The sequence below is a fragment of the Chelonia mydas genome, chromosome 17 (assembly GCF_015237465.2).
Source record: "Chelonia mydas isolate rCheMyd1 chromosome 17, rCheMyd1.pri.v2, whole genome shotgun sequence".
NCBI classification, from domain to species: domain Eukaryota; kingdom Metazoa; phylum Chordata; order Testudines; family Cheloniidae; genus Chelonia; species Chelonia mydas.
The window spans coordinates 4,511,843-4,532,294 of NC_051257.2; the positions used below are offsets into that span (position 1 = coordinate 4,511,843).

The window sequence follows — 20,452 nt, forward strand, 5'->3', positions numbered from 1 at the left end:
CCACACACACATTTCCGCTGCTGCAGAGTTGAGTGTAGCACACTGCAGCAGTTCAGCACACCTCTAGCAAACACCTGCAGCCTGGACCACGCAGTCCCCAAGCTGCTGGCGTCTGTGCCGAGGCTCCAGGGCGAAGAAGTGACAGTACGGAGGAGAAGTGGCGGCATCAAGTAGCAGGAAAGGGCTCTAGTTTATTGTCAGTGATAGCACAACATAAACGGGGGCTGGATTCGGTGCTGGTGGTGCTGGTGGCATGAAGCCAGTGGCGTTACCTGAGTAACTGGACAGCAGCTCCATTAACCCTCCCAGCCATGGGGCAGATTCTGTTCAATTGCCTTCAAAACGCAGAACTTAGGTTTGTGGCTGTGGAGAGTGTGGTTGGTGCTAGCTGGTGATGTCAGCTGAGCGGAGGCTCTTGCATCCAGCCCATGCGTGGAGGCAGCCTGTCACCCTACATCTTCCCTCAAGGTGTTTTACGGTTTGATAAGTGAGTGCTTCGATACTATGATGGGTGTGGCAGGCAGAAGGATGGTCCAGGGCTTAGGGCACTAGCCTGGGACCCAGGTTTTATTCCCTGCTCTGCAACAGACTTCCTGTGTGACCTTGGGTGAGTCACTTAGTCTCTGTGCCCGGTTCTGTAAATGGGGGTAATGCAGTGCTTCTGTTCCTTACGGGGATGTTGTGAGAATAAGTACAAAGACGGTGAAGTGCTCAGATATTACAGTGGTTGGGGGAGGGGTGCGATAAGCACCTGTGATAGCTAGGTCTGCAGAGATCTAATTGTAGAGGTCCCTACAGAGTCCCAAACTAGCCTGAACCCTCTGGCTCACAGGCTCATGTCCTCAGGGAAGTGGGGGGTTCTACGCTCAGTTGGGTGGATATCCAGGGCTCCAGACCACGATCCCTTTTCATGGCAATATTTTCTAACTGCCTTCCTCCCAAATGATGCACTGTACAGCTTTGTCAAGGTGCCAACACACTGCTCACCTCCGAAAGGCCTGCATCAGAGCTGTACAAACTGTACAGGGCTCTAGCCCGAGGCTCTGATCAGACTGATTCCCTGTGGGCTGAATGGTAGCAATGTTTTCTTTTGTATTCCTACTAGTCTCTTGCACATCGAGAGAACCATTATTGCAGATCCCTTCAGAAAGCAGCCTGCCCCTTCCGTACACGTAAGCAAGATCAGAGGGGCTGTCAGTGCCCAGCCTGCCCTTCTCTGCTCCTGCCTTTTATTCTCAGTGGTGTGGCCAATGGTAAAAATCCCACCCATAACTGAGATGGAAGAAGCTGATGCCATAGCAGCCATTTTACATTGCAGAATTTGTTTGCCATTTGACTTTGCCATTAAAGCGAAGCCTTTCATTCCAGACCCTAAAAGAAGAAAACCTGTCAACAGGGAGCTTCCTAGACCTGCTGAAAGATTTTGCTCAGACTTCCTGATCTTGAATCTCTGAAGCCCCCTACAAACATAGGTTTAAGAGAGCATGTTTGTCTCAGGGTTACAGCGTAGGACTGACAGGCAGGACTCCTGCATACTGTTCCTCGTTCTGCCACTGACTTGCTGTTTGACCTGGGGAGAGTCACTTGATTTCTCTGTGCTGCAGCTTCTCCATATGTGAAATGTTGGTACCCATCTTGCCAGAGTGTTTGAGACTTAATCAGTGTTTGTAAAGAGCAGGGAGATCAAGATCATTGGACAGTGCATAATATTAATTAGCTACCCCCAAACAATAGCTCAGTACCATTGGACTATAGGATGTGACCTTTTCTTGGCTTCAGGATTCCTAGAGCTGACTTCTGCCTTCACCTATAAAAGTCCAACTCCTGTTGGGAGCGGTGGTGTAGTTTAAAACTCCCTTCGTTGTATCTCAGCTGGTCCACTAGCTGCATCTCCAGCTGCCACAAACTATAGAGAGTTGTGGATGCTCAAGTTGTGCAGTGAGGCAGCCAGCTTGCCTGATGTGTGTGTGCAAAACACCGGGCTTGTTCACCTGCATGCGCAAATAACTGCATGGGTAGAAATGGGCTGTACAAAATCAGAAGCTGCTTGGGAAGGGAATTCTTTCACCCTGACCTTGAGAGGCTGGAAAATCTGTGCATGTGGGTCTGATCTTTCTACCTCTTGCAAAAAATATAACCAAGCCTGTACTTTAAGCTTGCCTATTAAATAGCAATGGCCCACGAAGAATGGCGAGTCACCTGGGGAAATGGGCTGCAAAGAGCTGTCATTCTCCTCTGCCTTTCAGACACTTTAACTAGCTTTAACATCTGGTTTGGGAAAATAAAATATTGATGCTCTTATGGAAACAGTTCTGCATCTGCAAGTCTTGGGTGCTGGGCGGAGGCCTAACCATTGCTAAGCTCGGTGCAGATTCTCCTAGTTGCCCATGTATGCAGAGGGCTGATCTCTGCTTTTAGCACCTGCTAACCCTGACAGTCAGATGCCCCCGCCCCAGCTCTCCGGCTCCATCATTTTTGCTGGAGTCTGGTTGCCCCAGGGGAGGAATGTGTTGTAAATATTCTAATACTAAAAGCCTTATAGCCAGAATGTTCCCTGAGACACAGAGACAGCCGAAGATCAGGATGGCTGCTTAATATTAGCCGCAAGGCTTAAAGACAAAAATCTGTCTCTGGTTTGTAGGGTAGAATGATAATGAGAGTCATCAGTTTGCATCAGCCTGGGCTGGAGAGTCTGCCTAGGAATTGCAGGTTAAAGCGCCATGGTCCACTCAAGTCAAATCTCTAGCATCACATGTTACCAGGCCAGCCTACCAATTTCCTACCTTCACCCGTGATCCCCTCCTTTCATGATGGCTGAACGCCATCTCACGCTGGTGAAAGGTGCCAGATTGATGGTCCTGGAGAAGGAAGCCCATGCTTGATGCCTGATTCTCTGCTCACGCTGGTTTAATACCGCTGCCATTCTGACTCCAGAGAGAAGGTTCAGGATCTTTCCCCAGAAAAGGACAGGCACCAGTGGTGCAAGCTGCTCCTGCTGCCGCCCAAGTGCTGCAGCCCCTCACCTGGAGGGATCACTGCTAAGGGCCATGGGTGGGGAGGAAGGAGAATCCATTGGCCTCCCTAATGAGACTTCCAAAAGGCATCTAGCTGGTGCCACTTGTAGCCACGTCCCAGATCCACTGCTACATGTGATGACCAGGAACTGGAATGAGAGCTGCCAAGCTTGTCTTGTAGGCCACAAAACAGCCCTCTGTGGTAACACGGTTCAGTCACCTCTGGCCAGGGCTCCCTTTGAACCGGTGGCCTGCAGGTGAGAGGCTGCGCTAACTCAGTGTGCTTTCATGTTGACCTGTAGCTTTTGCTCTACTGGGGGGTGGGGTGTCTTTCCTGTCAGGGCTCCAAGCTGTTTGTTAAGGTTAATCAGTGTAAATAGCTATTATGTTGTGTATGAGACTTTTTTCTATTAATTACATCCTCATTAGAGCTGTTTTTAGTGAAGGGGATGGGGGAGGAGGGGAGAGATGAGGTTTTGTGCTCTCAAGGCTCCGTTGACTGCTACTTATTGGGATAGTTCAGTGTAATTAGCCCAGTACTGCTGCCAGATGAAATTCCTTTTAATCATCAGTGGCTTCCCACTTCCCATCAGAGCAGCCTCGTTTCCCAGCAGGGGCTGCTCTCGGAACTGCCTTCTAGACGCTGAGATTCTTGCTGATTAAACTGGAAGCCGGGGAGGAAGGATGAGAATTAGCTGCTTTGTGGCTGGTGCCCGCCCCAAGGTGCTGCCTTGCTTTGTAATGACTTTACTAGCATTGCACAAGCAAGCGGTGGCACTGTTGAGTAGTCCCTGTGCCACGTCTCTAAAAACCCTTGTCTTTACCCTCCAGAATCCAGGCTAATATACAGGATACCCCCCTGATTTAAGCAGCTGTCGGACCATAGAGAGTCGAATCCCACCATTTACTTTGTGTTCTCCTGGTCAAGGAGCCAAGCTCATGAAGCCCAGCAGGGCCTATCTGAGCTCTAGTGAGGGGGAATTGAAACCACCTTTCCCAATGGGACGTCTGTGCTCCATAGACGGGTAGCTGCATCCTGGAGCCCAGCAGAGCCTGAGTGTGCATTTAAACACCATGGGTGGGTGGCCCTGCAGAACCTTTGAACCTTGGCACAATCTGCCATCTCACTTCGGCATTTCGAGGGGATGGAGCTAATATTGTGGGTGAAGCATGGAAGAGTACCACCACCTTTCCACCCCCACCCCCAGTGCGAGATAGTAAGGCAAAGGGACACTAGCTGCATACGCTAATGGACAAGCCCATTGCTTTGCCATCTCTGCATTCTCTCTCTCATCCACAAGATGGAATCTTCTCAGGGGCAGGTTCTGGAAAGTCCGCTTGCATTCGGGCCCTGGTTTAAATGCTCCTGAGGGCAGCAAGGGGACCAAGTGTCATTTCTAGATCGCTTTCAGGCAGCCAGTCTCGCCCAGAATGATGTGCTGCCAAGCAGTCATGAAACAGCCATTATGGCAGTGCCTTGGGGGAAGGAAAATAAGCTAAAAAGTGCAAATGAAGAGTATCCATCTTTCTAACTCCACCTGTGAGGGATCTGCATGATTCACATCACCGGGGAGCCTTGGCGTAAAAGGTACTAAATAGGAAACTTGGTTAGGCCTAGATTTTGACCCCAGATGGCTCCTATTTCAATTGGCTCCCCGCCACCTTGGCATTTTCCCTTATTCCTCACTATTGCAGGATTGCCTGGTCATGGGTGGCATGAAGAGTAAGCTGCTGAAGCTTGAGCTTGTTCGATGTTACTTCTTTATGTGGGAGCAGCCGGCTGGCTCAGGCTAGTCTGGGGTGGTGATTGCTCCTGCTGCAGTTTTCAGAATCTGGGATCCTGGGCCATCAGGAAGGGACTATTTGCTCTCCACAGCACGTTATAAGGTTGACACCCATCCAGGATTTGACTTCTGTGTCTGCGTACCATTTAGGGTTGCCAGGTGCCTGGTTTTTGACCAGAAAGTCCGGTTTAAAAGGAGACCAGGCAGTATCCTGTCAGATGTACTGGCCGGACACCGAAAGTCTGGTTACTGTGGGAGGCAGGAGGTGCCTGGTCATTAACCCATGCCAGCCCCTGCTCAGCAGGCTCTTTGTCAGGCTGCAGCAGCTCCCATCCCAGCCCCAGAGCAGAGGGAGCCTAGCTAGGGTGGGTGGGAGATGGACACTATCCAGCGTGGGGGGAGGAGTGAGCAATGGAGGCGGGGCCTTGGGGAAAGAGGCAGGGCAGGGGCAGGGTCTTGGGGGTCCAGTTACCAGCAAGCAGAGAGGTGGCAACCCTACCCAAGGACAGCCTGGGCAATGACACACACTGCTCCACCTATGGTATTACTGCTGAACCGAGCATCCCCAGTCATGGACCAACACTGGGCTAGGCACTGTACAAACACAGAACACAGTGCCTCAGCCCTGTTCTGTTGGCATCTCTTCTAAGACTAGGAGGGGTGTTTAGTCTGCCTTGTCCTCTTGGACAATTATAGTGGTGTGGGTCTACATGTTTTTAGTTTTTTTTGATGAGGGCATTCCTCCCGTAGGAAGCGAGCTGAGAATTATCCAAGTCATTAGATGAGGCAGGGATGGTCCTGTACTGTTTTGTACAGCACCTAGCGCTATGTGGGCACTGGCTGAGGCTTTCAAGCACTACTACAATATAAATATGTTAAATAATACATGTGGGTCACCAAACAATTGGCCAAAGCTGGATTTGAACTAGTAAGCTCGAGGCTCGGTCTCTCACTTACCAATTGTTGTACCATCGCAATGGTTTATAGGCTGTTTTATTATTCTGCAGGCAGTTGCACAATGATATTCATCTGATCGCTACTCCCAATCTGTCCCTGCTTGAGGCTGCGGGGTTGGAATGATGAGTGTTTTATAAAGAGAAACAACAACAGTGCTACACTGGTACAGCCTGAATGATGCCTTTTTTTGTTGGCTTGCCATTGAAGTGTAATAAGACCAGTGAAGATAATTTGTGTATTCTCACAAACAGTCTCCCCCCTCCCCCTCATGTTTTACCAGCTGCGGAGCAATTGAGAAGGCAGAGTTGCACACTCTCTTGCATGGCTGTGAACCCCGGCAGCTGTTTTGCTAAGATGGGAAGTGAGAGCAAAAGAGTTGGAGGGCGAGGAATCCTGCAATCTTGACTCCCACCCATTCAGCTTTAACTGCTAAATACTGCATCATTTCCTTCCACGTGCTCCCATGCAGAACCATCATGCTGTTTAACCCACACAGACCCGGTAACTTACACACAATGTAGTTAATACATCAGAGGGAGCCATTCAACAAATGAGCCAAGGAGTCCATGCAACAACATCCCATTCCATCCCTTCCCTCTGATGCCGAGGTTCTGTTCCTGGCTCTGCCATTGATTTCCCTGGGTGACCTAGAGGTTAAGTCACTTTCTTCTCTCTCTGTGTGCCTCAGTTTCTCCATGTGAAAAATGGCAGTTTCCAATGTGAAAAATGGGTTTGATAACAAACTTGCATACCTCCCAGAAGGAGCAAAGTGATTAGCACTCTTGGCTAAATGCAGTGTGCTGTTATAAACTCATCTCATGCTGTACCCTCTTTGATCCATTTACAGATCCCTCCTCAACACTGCCACAAGACACCCATCATGGCTACTTTATTCCCCCCGCAAATCTATCCACCAAACTCTGCTGCAGCTTGCACTGCTGGAAATAAAAATCCCCATCTGTGCTTGGCCTCCATTTCTAATGTGCATTACTGACCTTGGCCCATCCACATCCTGGGGTATTAATAGCCATAGGCTTTAATGACTTTCAGCTTCACTTTCAGCCAGCAGCCCTGCCAGCTGGTCATTAAACCCCAGAAAATGCCTTGGGCCTTCATTATTCAACCTTAATTACAGTAGATTCTGCTTAATAGCAACCGAGATATTGACAACTTCAGGTTAATAGCAACATTTTGCCAGGAACCAATCCCGTCCCATCCACTTTAATTTGAATGGAATTTAGATACTGGCATGCCCCTTCTTAACACCACTTTTTGGAAGGAAGGGCCTAGTTGCAGGCAGGTTTGTGAGGCTGCAGCCAAGGAAGGACGTGCTGGGACATCCTTCCCTAGATGCAGCTCTGCAAACCTCCCTGAGCCCAGGGACAGCACAGCAGGTCAGGGGCTGTGGGCTGGGCAGAGTGGGGCTGCAACCCAGAGGCCAGAGCTGCCCTCTTCAGGCTGCACCCAGGGAAGGAAGCACTGGGATGTGCTGAGGGAGAGGTCCTGTGCAATCCTACCGGGCCCCTGCTCCCCATAGAAAGCCCTGGCATCTGGGCTCCAGAGCCTTTCCCTGCTGCTGCCCTGCCTGCAGGCAAACGTGGGGCTGCAGCCAGGGAAGGCACATCCCAAAGATTCCTTCCCTGACTGCAGCCCCACAAACCTGCCTTCCACTTTTTAGCAACTGCTGGATAATGGCAACTTTTTGCTGGCATCTGAGGCATTATTAATAAGCAAAATCTACTGTATATGTTTATTTAACACTTAATCAAGGCTCCAACTGGCCGGCTTAGTGCTGAATGCTCCCCAGGTGGCATGTTGCCAGAATCAGATGCTCTGTCTGTATGGCTGTCAGGCTTACGAGTAATGCTGCTGATCAGTGCCTCTGTGCGCAATGAAAGACTGATGCGTTTACGAGGCTTGCTTTTTATTTGGGTGTGTTCTGCCTTTGAAAGCTGCAGTGCAGGACGAAAAGGAAAACAAACCCCGAGTGTGGGTGCTGCCTGTGGGAGACTGAAAGCCAGTGAGCATGGCGGGGGTGGGGGTGGGGGAAGGATGTGATCTCTTGGAAGAGATTCATGACTTACGCGAAGGGTCTGCCCTCCCAAGGCTAGACTGGGAAGACACAACAGCCAGTGTTGGGTGAGAGCACCAGAAAGGCCTGGGACTGGCAGACAGAGCTGCTCTGTTCAGACTAACCCATGCAACCCAGCAGATGCACCTAAAATGACAGAAGGGGGCAGCGGAGAGAGAGAGAGGCTACATGCACCCTCTGAAGGTCACTGGGGTTACTTGCACTGCGGGTGAAGCTGCTGTATTTCAATAATCTCTAGTGTGGAATAAACTGAGTGGGTCTCAGGTCCAATTCCCAATGGACGAGCGTTGCCTTGTTTCCAACGGCACTGTCTTGGCTCTGTTACTGTCTCCGTGGGACCTGCGTACTGAGCTACCTTTCTCTCACCCTCACAAACGGGACTGGGCGGCTAGTGTGGGGGAAGATTGCATAACCACACAAGGAGAGGATGGGCTCTTTGTCCTCGTAAGAGATCGAAGAGCACTGCAGTGGCTAGGGACTGAATCCTTCAGCGCCAGAGGCTCCTGCAGAGAGCACTGTGGGTCCCAAGTTCAAACCCTGCTGTTAGAAAGTCTGGGACCCTTCTGCTACTGCTGCCCTGTAGATAGATGGAGAGGTCAGAGGAAAGGGCTGGGGTAGCAGAGAAGAGCTGGCACAGGGGAATCCGGAGCTGCATCTGAATGGTAAGCTCAGGGGCTGGAGTCTCCAGGGAGGCAGGTTCTCCTGGTGTTAGCTAGTCACAAAGGCTGTTGTAGAAATCTGCATAAGGTTAATTACTTTGGCAGAGATGCTTGTATTTCGCCAGCCACGCTGTGTGCACTTTAATCTGCAAATGTATTTTGTCAATGCTTTCATTTCCCTTTTCTTGTTTGTAAAATAATTCAGCAAAATGGGATCAGCGTCTTCTGTCCTCCAGATAGTGCAGGGCGTTTGTCCCCATTCCTCACACTCCAGTTTGTTCTGAATGGCAAATGCAGCTTGTGTTTGAGTAGTAGAGCAGGCATTCAGAAGAACAGAGGCCAGTTGTTCGTCCAAGCGGCAGTCTAGTCGCTATGTGTGAAACATTTCCTAGTTTAAAAACCAAAAGCTGGCTGGCTTCCTACACCACAGGGCTTCACAGAGCCTTCTGTAGTCTGGACCACATCTTCACAGAGAGACCATCTCATGAACACTTCCCCTCCTATACACAATTCTGGGCACTAGCGCCCTCTTGAGGTTGGGTTTCTCTGACTTATCCTGTGCTTATTTTTTTGTTGTTTCTTTTGATTTGAAGGTCTGAAATGCAGCTAATGCGTGTATTACACAATAGTTTTATACTTTGTTACATTAAATATAAATATGTGAACCAATAAGTCACTGATGATTCATGGTGCTTCTCAGTCACTCTCTGTCCAAGGACCTCACCATGCTTTCCAACCACTACCATGCTATCCGCCTGTGGGGTAAGTAAATATTCTCCCCCATTTAACTGACTGGGAACAGGATAAGTGAATGGCTCTAAAGCCTCTCAGGGAGTCAGTGACCGAGATGGGAAAAGAACACAGCTCTCCTAACTCCTGTGTTTGTGCCTTTACTATAAGACTCTGTTCCTTGTCCCTCTGCTGAACTTCGTGCTGTGAGGTTTTGGGGGAGGGGGATGTTGATGTTGATCTTGCACATCCAACTGCTTGCATCTGTAAAATTGGGTATGTGGTCACTGGACTGGCTTGAGATTGGCTAGCTGAACGTGGGGGTTCTTTGTGTCCATTATGAAGAATAATCTCTCTGCTTTTCCTAGATCTAAGAGGTGGGAAAGGACCCAGTCAGCCACTCTGATCCTTGCCTAGGCAGACTTGGTCTCTACAGCATGCTTTGTGGTGGTTTGGGTTTGTTTTTGTTTTTTTTTAACTTCCCTAAACTTCGTAATGTGCAGGAAACAGATGCTGGTGGAGGGGTGGGGATGGAGAGGAATCAAGGACATGTCGGTTTAATTGGATGGACAGATGCTCAGGTGTCAGACTATCTGGTTTGAGCTCTGGCTTGCTTTCAATGGAAAAATCTTTTGTTTGCACTGATGAAGAGGCACATTCTGACAAACTTCCCTTTATGAGTCTCTTCTCCCTCTGCTGCTCCTGCTTATCTTGGGCATCTCTAAAGCATAGGGATAGTGCAGCATGGACAGCAGAGTAGCCATCTGGGTCACGCAGGCCAAGAGCTAGCAACAAGTCTCTACAATTTGCAGCAAAGCTTTCAGTGGCTTAAAAGATTTTCCTGGTCTGAATCTCTGGAGATAGTTGGGACTTCGGCATGATCCTTTGTCCGTCTTTTATGTCTGCATTTGCGAATAACATGTAAAGAAAATATGGGCCATTTATATAAGTGGAGATGTCTGGAGAATGAGTACAAACCTCCTGGGCACACCTGACACGATCGTTAGGGCCTGGCCTGCCAAAGGGCTCTGCAAATGGTCTGTGCAGTGTTCTATTAAAAAGCACTTAGGGACATTTAGTCAATCAGACAGCTGCTCTGTGGCTGGTTAAATGCTCCTAGCCGTGTAATTTTGCAGGTGGGCTGTAGGACTTTCTACTCTATTACCGTTGTTCCATTTTAATAGTGGAATGGCTTTATCTGAAGGTTACACTGTGAGTCAGGGGGAGAAGGAGCCCACTTAATTTTTATGGTAGCATAAATCTGATGCTGCCGCTGTATTACTCCAATGTGATTTCAGGGCTTTATTGTGCCCAATCCTGGTCCCATGGCAGGGATCCCGTCCGTGGGATGATGTCCTCAGTCAGGGGCTGTGGAGCATCATTTAAAATGTGGGGGGGCATAGATTTGCCTTCTGACCCCAGACCCATGAGCTCCCGTCCCCATCCCCTCCAAATCTGAGTGCATGGCACTGCAATTCAGCACACAAGGTTGCGGTGCCTCTCAGGTTTGGCCTAGCCAAAAATTAGTTGGGCCATGGCCTGGGTGATCCCCCTGGCTCCCCAGCCTGTGACCTCAGTATTGCCAAACCCATGTGTGAGGAATCAGGCCCCCAAAATCATGAGATTGGGATGAAAACTATGAGATTTAAAAAAAATCCGTGTTGGGTTCTCTTTGCTTGCTGGCTTCTGAGCCTTTGGGGAGCTCTTGAGTCCCATTTTCCAGCTTTTCTCCTCAACCACGCGTCCTTAATAATTGAGGAGATGGAGCTAGGAAGCTGATACCTGACTGAAGGGGAGGCTTGCTCACTGCCTCAGGACCTGCGGGACCCAGCTTTAAACCGTGCTGGGAAGTGCCAGCCGGGAGTTCTGTCTCGCCAAAAGGGCCTGACGAGCTTGACAGGATGAAAACAGCATCCCAGCCCGAGTTCTTTGCCCTCCCCGTCTGATATGCTCTTCTCATTTCTCTGCCTTCCTGCTTCCCCTCAGCGCGCTCTGCCCTCCAGACCACCCTCTGAGACGTTGAGTCTGGGAATAGGTTTTCATCTCTGCTTAAACTGGTGTGAATCTGGAGTCACTCCTTGTCTGCAGAGCAGCGGCTGGATTCCTTGGACTCCTCAGCATGTCAGGTGTTGTCTGGGGTTCTGTGTTGGGTGTCCCGTCACTAACCCTATGACCTGCACCCCATCCCTTTTTTGTTCATTTATTTTTGTCCCCCATACATATTTCCTGTAGCCCCTCCCTCCTCCTAAGGCATGACCTTCCTTTGCTTACTTTGGGCTCCACCTATCAGCCCCAGGACTTAATAGGCTGTGTTCATACAGCTGTGGCTAAGATCCAGGATCTGCCCTCTGCCCTTTCCCACTTGGCATGTGCTGACTGGTATCTTCCTGCAGCTGGAAAGCAGCAGAACCTGTCCCAGGCTGCTTTATGCGTGTCTTCACTTGGGTGGCTGGGAGAGTTGCTGAGAACACGCACAGCTCTGGGAGCTCTGCTTGTGTAGGAACTGCTTCATCTGGGGCAGTGATTTTTCAGTCTGTGGTCCGCAGACCCTGGGGGTCATGTCTAAGATTTCCAAAGGGGTCTGCATGGCCATTTTGAGATTTTGTAGGGGTCCTCAAAGGTGAAAAGGCTGAGAACCACTGGAGCATGCCCATTGCTTCCCGTGAGCTGAACCCACCTGGTAGCTGTTGTGTACATTAATATACTTAGTGGTGAGAATGGTAAGCAATCTGGGGAGATTTTGAAGGGATTTAGTAGCCCCGCCCTCAGGTGTTCTCTAGGACCTGTGCTCCCAAGGCCACTCAGTCAATGGAAAATGTCCCTGTGAAGTGGGCGTGGATGCAGAGGAAGTTAGAGCAATAGGCTGGGACTCAGCAGACCTTGGTTCAATTCCCTGCTCCACCCCAGGCTTCTTTGGTGACCTTAGCTGAGTCACTTAGTCTCTCTGGGCCTCAGCTCCCCATCTGTAAAACGGAGAAACTAGCCCTTGCCAGGGCAGTGGAGGATAAATGCATTAGAGCTGGAGGTGCTCAGATGTGATGTGATAGGGGTCATGTAGGTACAGGGAGATGTGTATCTACCTCCCTCGGTTGGGGGATTAGGGCAGGAGGCTTCCATTCCCTCCTGTTGTACAAGCCCCCTCCAAAGCATACCCCACATTCTGTGCCACCGTCGTCCGACCGCTTCTGTCCAGTTCCTGGGCTTTGGTCAGTTCCCTGAGTGCTCCCTTGAGCTAGGATTCGCAGATGATGATTTACATAGCATTGTACATTGAGCGTAACACGCAGAGGAATGTGCTGAACCCTCCGGTCCAGCTTTTCTTTATGGCTTGATAGAATGTGTCTTTCTGCGGTACCGGGGGGTTAGCACTGCATAGACGGGTTGAACGCTCAGTGGTTGGTTCGGATTTATCCTGTGGGAGGGCCTAGGAACCCCTCTCTGTGCCGGGCACTGTGTACGTGAATAATGGAGGAGACAGTCCCTGGCCCAGAGAACAGACACTCGGCAGGCAGGAGGCACCCGAGAATCAAAGCAGGCAAATGGAGAGGGGAGTAGCAGGATATGGTAACTAGCAGAGTTTAGCAGGAGTCCAGCTGGCCGCTTGCCTAGATGCTGCCACGCTGTCGTGATTTGTGTCCTTATTAGCTCTCAGTGCCACTGTGCACAGAACAGATAGGAAGAGGGAGGGTTCTTCCTACCCTGCACAAACACCCAAGCAGGGTTGCTCCAGCTCTGGGAGCATGTCTATTCCCTCTGCCTAGCCGTGACTGTGTTTGAGTAGGGAGTGGACATCACTGCTCGAGCTTCGATACCCAGTAGCCCATGGGCAGCACTCTGACTGGAGCCCTATTGTGTGACAATGTGTCGTGTGTCCCTGGTAGCAAAAGGTCTCTGAGTTCAGCAGTTTCCATAAAGAGTGGGGTTGGGAGGGTCTGTGCAGCACCATTTGGAAGAGAGAGGTGCCTTGTTTTGTGGAAACTCCTGGAGCTGCCACGTCACTCCTGATACCCACTTGAGCCCTTCAGTGAATGGCAGGTAGCTGGATTGATTTTCAGTTGTGAAGCAAGTGCCGACCTGCTGTGGGTGTCGTTGTGAGCCAGACCTCTGGTTGGGAGGAGGGGTAAAGCTCCACCAGGGACAGCTGGAGGCAGTATGCCAGCAGAGGTCAGGACTGGGCATAATGTCTCCAGGAATGCACCTCTCCTCCAGCCCGCCATGCCCCCCCACAACCCGACTGCTGCCCCATGGCTGCTATGCAATGGAGGATGCTAGGGTTAGCCACAGCCCATACCTAGTCAGCCATGGACCAGGTCCCCACTGGAGCCTACAGCATTGCTGGCTTTGCTAGCCTGTCTCCTCCAGTAGCCAGACACAGTGGAGGGGAGGGGTACCCAGGCACTGTTTCCCCTCTTATGTACCCTAGCCAGGATTGGGACCTCTGTCTGTACCATGCACAGCAGGACACTTTTGGACTCAACAGGGGCTGGATATAGGTGTGTTGGTGGCTTTCCATACATGTGAGTAAGGGAAATGGGTGCATGTGCGGGCAATCTGATCTCGTGCTTCAGGGCAGTAACCTTCACAGTGGGCTGGATTCTGCTCAGTCTCACAGGAGTCACTGGGGATCTACACCATTGACGTGCCTGGAGCAGTGGTTGCTACAGCAGCACTGCATTTCGCTTATGCTTAAGGATGCTGTCGTTCTGCCTGATGCCCACCCTGGACATAGAGTACCAGTCTCCAGCAGTTAAGCAGAACAGGACAATGGTAACCAGCTGAAAAAGACAAGAGCCCTTGTTTATTCCACCCTTATTGTGTCCTGATGCTAGCTATTGCATCAGTGGGCATGGGCAAGGCAAGAAGTAGGAAGGGGTAGCGGTCCGAGGGCTTGATCAGTCTTGGCAGACGCTCCGTCACATCCTGAATTCTAGCTCCAGGCAAGCAGCACACTTGGGAGTGGTGGTCGTGGAACCCCTATCCCTAGGACTAGGCATCCCATGCCTTCTGGTCAATGGTGTCTCCTTCTGATCCCTTCCCTCAGATGACTCTTCCAAACCATTCTCCACCATAGTACCTGTGCTGAGAGCCTGAAAACGGTTTCTTACCTCTATCTGCATTGGGGATACATGGGTTCTCCTCTTTCTTCCTTTTGGAGATCATATGCTGCCAATTTTCTTCCCCGTTCTGCACTGCCTTCTCTGATTCTTCAGCATGCTGTGCCTGCAGTACCAAACACTAACTTCTATCCAGAAAGTCTATAAGGTGGATAGAAAGCTGGCTAGATTGTCTGGCTCAACGGGTAGTGATCAATGGCTCAATGTCTAGTTGGCAGCCGGTATCAAGCAGAGTGCCCCAGGGATCTGTCGTGGGGCCAGTTTTGTTCAACACTTCATTAATGATCTGGATGATGGGATGGATTGCACCCTGAGCAAATTTGTGGATGACGCTAAGCTGGGGGGAGAGGTAGATACACTGGAGGGTACGGATAGGGTCCAGAGTGACCTAGACAAGTTGGAGGATTAGGCTAAAATAAATCTGATGAGGCTCAATGAAGACAAGTGCAGAGTCTTGCAGTTAGGACGGAAGAATCCCACGCACTGCTACAGGCTAGGGACCGATTGGCTAAGCGGTAGTTCTGCAGAAAAGGACCTAGGGATTACAGTGGATGAGAAGCTGGATATGGTCAACAGTGTGTCTGTTGCCAAGAAGGCTAACTGCATATTGGGCTGCATTAGTAGGCGCATTGCCAGCAGATCGAGGGAAGTGATTATTCCCCTCTATTCGGCACTGGTAAGGCCACATCTGGAGTATTGCATCCAGTTTTGGGCCCTCCACTACAGAAAGGATGTGGACAAATTGGAGAGAGTTCATTGGAGAGATGAAAACTATTAGGGGGCTGGGGCTCATGACTTATGAGGAGAGGCTGAAGGAACTGGGCTCGTTTAGTCTGCAGAAGAGAAGAATGAGGCGGGATTTGATAGCAGTCTTCAACTACCTGAAGGGGGGGTTCCAAAAAGGATGGAGCTCAGCTGTTCTCAGTGGTGGCAGATGATAGAACAAGAAGCAGTGGTCTCAAGTTGCAGTGGGGGAGGTCTAGGTTGGATTTGGGGCGGGGGAAAACTATTTCACTAGGAGGATGGTGAAGCGCTGGAATGGGTTACCCAGGGAGGTGGTGGAATCTCCATCCTTAGAGGTTTTTAAGGCTCGGCTTGACAAAGCCCTGGCTGGGATGATTTAGTTGGTGTTGGTCCTGCTTTGAGCGGGGGTTTGGATCAGATGACCTCCTGACATCCCTTCCAACCCTAATCTTCTATGATTCTAAGGCTAGCTCTTCTGGAGTCCATGCACTATGAGGTCCTGGGGTTGATTGTCTATCTGTAAAAGAGAACTGTCTGAGTGGGGACAAAGCTCTCTTTGTTGAGACTGAGAGCTGCTCTGTGCTGGGAACTTACATTGTCATAGCTGCATCTCTCGGGGTGTGATAAATCCTCACTCCTGGGGGATGTGGCTATGCCAACCTAACCCCCGGCATAGACAGCACTAAGGCAACAGAAGAATTCTTCTGTAAACCTAGCTACCGCCTCCTGGGCTTAGGTGATCCACCTCCCCCGTCAGCGTAGGTCGTCTCCACACTGAAGTGCTGTAGCATCACAGCTGTGCCACTGTAATGGTTTAAGTGAAGCCATAGCTTGAGGTTTGGTCTTTCATTAGTGACTCACACCAACTCGCCATTAGCGTTTTGTTTTCTTTAAAATAAAACGTTTATTGCAGATTCTTAAGGTTATTTGAGTTGTGCATGTTGGATTTTTTTTTTCCCCCCTTGAGTGAACACTAGCACCAAACCAAGCAGTGAAGGAAACCAAGCCCACAGCTCTGTTGCAATGCTGCCTGCCAATGCCAGTAATAAATAGCCAGATGAATGTTCAGGGTTGCCCTGTGGTGAGGGGTGCCCCTACCTACCGAGGGCATCCGTATTCCAGAGGTGGGTGCTCACATCTGCATGGACTTGTCTAAACACCCTCTCAATATCCGTGTAACCTCCAAGCTTGGCAACTCGGTGGGAGTTTCCATTGCTGCTTTTGGTGCTGCATGTGTTCTGTAGGATTTTGTGCCCACCCCAAGCTCATTCCACCAGCTTTCAGGTCCACTAAGGTACTAGCCACCTGTGAGGATGGGATCTGGATCAGAACTTTCCCCAGCTCGAGGTGGGTTTGGGCCTGCTCTGGCTCACAAATAATAAAGGAGAAGAACTTGCTACTTTTTTCTTTTTTTGAATAGAAAATGCATCATGGTGGTTGTTACGCTAAGCCCCATTGCTTAGCAGAGCAGCAGCCACAGTCTCTGGAAATAGCTTATTCCCTAATATCTCCACCTGCCGCTTGTTCTAAGAGCCTGTTTAGACGCAGCCACCAGGTGACTTGCATTCTCATTCACCTCCTCTTGAACTCGCTGGCCAACTGAATTCCCTGTTCTGCCCCTGAGCTATCTGGTTCACTGGCAGCAAGGAAGGTGTGCCCTGTTGTGTTAATAGCAGCCAGGTGGCAGCCGGAGCACTGGTTTACTGTGCCAGCCCAGTTCCCTTCCCCTGTAAATCTCTGTTCTGACAGTGGGTGCAGGGGATGGAGGGCTGCACATGCGGACACCAACGGGAGCAAAGAGCAATGACCCTGACCCTCCTGTGTCACCTTTGCAATCTAGGAGCTTTCAGATTGCCATCTGCCTGAGCTCGGTTACAATAACACTGTACAGCTTAGCCCACCCTAGCCCACAGCGTGAGTGAGACCCACAAGCAGCTATCAAGGTTAACCCTTTCATGTCCAGGGATTCCCTGAATGCAGGAAGGATGGTCGAGTGGTTAGGGTCCTGACCTGGGACTTGAGGCCTGGGTTAAATTCCCTGGTGTACCACAAAATGTTTGTGTCCTTGGCAAGTCATTTAATCTCTCTGTGCTTCCATTCCCTATTGGAACGGTGAGGGGCTTGGCTGCTACAATAGTGACTTATACCCAAGATAGACGTAGTGTGCCTTTAGCACTAACAGCTAGTGCACTAGCCCACAAAGCCCAGGAGTGAAATGATCTAACAGCATAAGGCTTTATGGACCCTCCAGTCCCTAGCACCTTAAGGTGCCACGCAGTGCTAAAGCCCACCAATTTAGGGCACAAAGCACTGTCCTGCAACTGGGATTGCCTTAAATTGCTTACTTCTGTTCTACTCCTAGCAAAGGTTTGTTCTTTGGCCCTCCCTGTGTAACGGCTCCTCTTGGGACCATCAGATCCAGCAGGTAACTGCTCCTTAGTTGAGTATTATCTTGCACACAGCAGAGTAACAAGCTGTTCGTCTGGGCCATCATCCCCATGCAAAGAAACCACTCTTAGATTAACTCTGTCCACCCTGGAGTAATTGTTCCTAACTGAGTCATCCCTTCCCACTCCCGCCCCCTGCGTAATTGTTCGTAGTAGATTTCTATCCACTCCTACTTGAGCCATCTCTTTCCCATCCCACTGCATCATTTCTACAAATGAGCCATGTCCCTCCATCTCCGCTCCATCCACAGCTTTCCTTGCAGCCCTGGCTGAATCAGGGCCTGTGACTTTGCCTGGCTTTGAAGAAGCACGAGGGTCCCTGCAGAATGCCTGTTTGGATTCCCGGTGGAAAAACTATGATAGAGATCATGACCCTCCAGCTTAACAGTAGTGGCCCAGGCAGTGGCATTTACAAGTGCTTGCGAAAAGCACATTCACCATTACTAGCCATGCCCTAATAGGAGAGCAGCTTTACCTAGTTAGTCCTGCTACGACTGAGCTGGAATTAAAACCACTCAGGACTTTGCAGCCTGTAAAAAGGGATGGTAAGTGTGCAGTGACGGGGAGATTAATCAGCCCTAGCTCAGCCTGTATTTCCGTAGCAATAATTTCTGATGAGGAAAGGCAGGAATCATTGGGGAAATTTCCAAGCGCTCAGCAGAGGAGGCGGGGGAAAAGGAGAAAGAAAATGTCCCTGGATTTGGCTGCCTCCACGTGAGTGCTGCTCAGTCTTGGAACAGATGCAGCCAGATGCTGTAGTGCTGTGTAAGTGGGGAGGGGAGAAAGCAATCAGGGCCTCCCCTGCTTAGCAGTCAGGGCCTTCCCCACTAGCCTATATATGCCCACGTCATTCCCACAGAAGTCGGTGGGAGTTTTGCTTGCTTAAACCTGCCAGATTGGGCGCTTTGGATGGTGTCTCATCCAGTGGCTGCCCTCACTGGTGAGCAAAATTCACCCCTGCACAGAGGCCTATGCACCACCTAAGTACTTGTGTTGAGAATGAAGGGGTGCTTGAGCCTTGCGCTGTTCCCGTGCATGGTGGGTTTCATCCTACATGTAGCTATGCTGCACGTGGGGACTGGCACCTCCAGGAGCGTCCGCGCTGGCTTTGTCGGGTGAACTGACAGAATGGAACATCTTGGAGCCACACTGAGCTAGCCTGAGCTGGGCAATCAGAGACCTGCCAACCTTGCGTGTTCCTTGTGTATCCCATCAAGGGAAACAAGGGGAAGGCGCTTCCGAGACTACTGATTAGGTTCTGCCCTTACTCAGGCCGAGTAGTGATGGATAGGTCTGAGCTAACCCCAAGTGAAATCCCTGGGTGAGGCTCTGCCTTGGAGTAGTTTGACTTGAATGGTGGTAATGTAGGTGGGCAAGGCAGGCAGGTTTGTGCCCCCAACAATTAAATGACTGAAGGGGAGTAAAGAGATGTGTAATGTCCCTTTTATCCTGGCACCCAGAGGGCTGTTCCTGGGCAATTTAGGATACTGACACTAGATGTCTACTCAGGCCTAACTTTGAAGCCTAGCCCAGACCCGAACGCAAGCCGAGCCTAGCTGACCCGAACCCAACCCACGAGTGTCAAGTCATCTTCAGACCCAACCTGAACCGGACACGTCCCCTAGAACCTGTCAGTGCTGCTGTCTTATCCTTAGGGCTCAGCCTGGTGGGGGCTTCTCGCTCCCCATGCCCATTGCCCATCTCTGTCGGCCTTCTCCTTTTTTTGTTTTGAGAGAGTGCAGCAAAGGGGGGATGGCCAGCAGAAGCAGTACATGCAGCTGCTGCCACTGGGTCGACCCCCTGGGTAGGAGGTGCTCAGAGACCAGCTCGGCCTGCGTGGCTCAGGCTCTTTTCAGATCCACCCTGGCCTGAATGTGACACTTATAGTTTGGTCCCGTCCAGTTCAGGATGGGTCTCGAGGCTGTAAGTGACAGCGTCCCACTCTGTCTGGTTAATGGCCCATATGTTGGCCTGGCTGGGCATAAGTACAAGCTTCTAAAATTGCACCCAGCCAGCCCAACATACAGGCCAGTCGCCATCCAGCTGGAGAAAACAGGGAAGGAGCTGCTGGATCCGCACTGGAGAGGCGATATGCTGCTGGGGCTGATGGTTTGTAGCAGACCATCCTGGCCGGTGACACAACAAGACCTGAGCTGCCTTCTCCGCTCCCAAACAAGTGGTTCTGGCTGGGTGCGTAGTCTTAGAGGCTGGCATGTGCCATGCTGGGCTAGTCACATTGACAACAGGACTGTGTGGAAAAACTGCAGGGCTGTAGTTCTGCAGACAGCATGTCACCAGGCAGCTGTCAGAGGGCCAGGGATATGTGCAGCTTCTGCTCTCTCCTCTCAGCTCAGACACTGAGAAATGAACTCTTCTTCCTTGCAGGCTCCTGATGGCCCCCACGCCATGTGCGGGAATTGCACGATCTTCAGACTAAGGATGATGCATGTGATTGGCACGTCGACCCCCAGGCTAGTCATGAAAACACTGGTCTCTGCTAACCGTGTGGCAAACAGCTGTGGCTCATTCTCCTTGCTGCCCCTGGAGAGGTGCCACTGGTGGATGATCTTATCGGCCAACACACCCCTGCAAGTGAGCCCATACATCCGTGACTGGTACCCAGGCTACAAAACGCCCCAATTTCAGCTCTCCCTGGGTAACAGGTATGGAAAGTTCTTGGGGGTGGGGTGCGGCTCCTGAGTCTGAGTGGATATTGTACCATGTTGACTCACTGTGGTTGACACAAGATAACAGATCTAAATATATTGTAGATCTAATCGGAAATGGAATGGGCTCAGTGCCCAGCCAGCATCGCTTCTGAGGGTGACTCACTGAACCTGGGAGGTAGGATAACTGGAGCATGACTTTAGGGCAGGGTAGAGAATTTCTCACCACTGGCTAAAATCCTCCAG

The 20,452-nt window shown here is 50.7% G+C and overlaps 1 protein-coding gene across 1 annotated transcript in view; it reads left to right on the plus strand.

Moving 5' to 3' along the window:
- RPH3AL (rabphilin 3A like (without C2 domains)) overlaps nt 1-20,203 on the plus strand; it is a 126,794-nt gene extending 106,591 nt beyond the window's left edge. Inside the window, exon 9 of the mRNA XM_043531323.1 lies at nt 19,926-20,203. Within this exon, the coding sequence (XP_043387258.1) occupies nt 19,926-19,933 (8 nt within the window). The 3' untranslated portion in view covers nt 19,934-20,203. The remainder of the gene's footprint in view (nt 1-19,925) is intronic.
- Nucleotides 20,204-20,452: the final 249 nt, after the last annotated feature.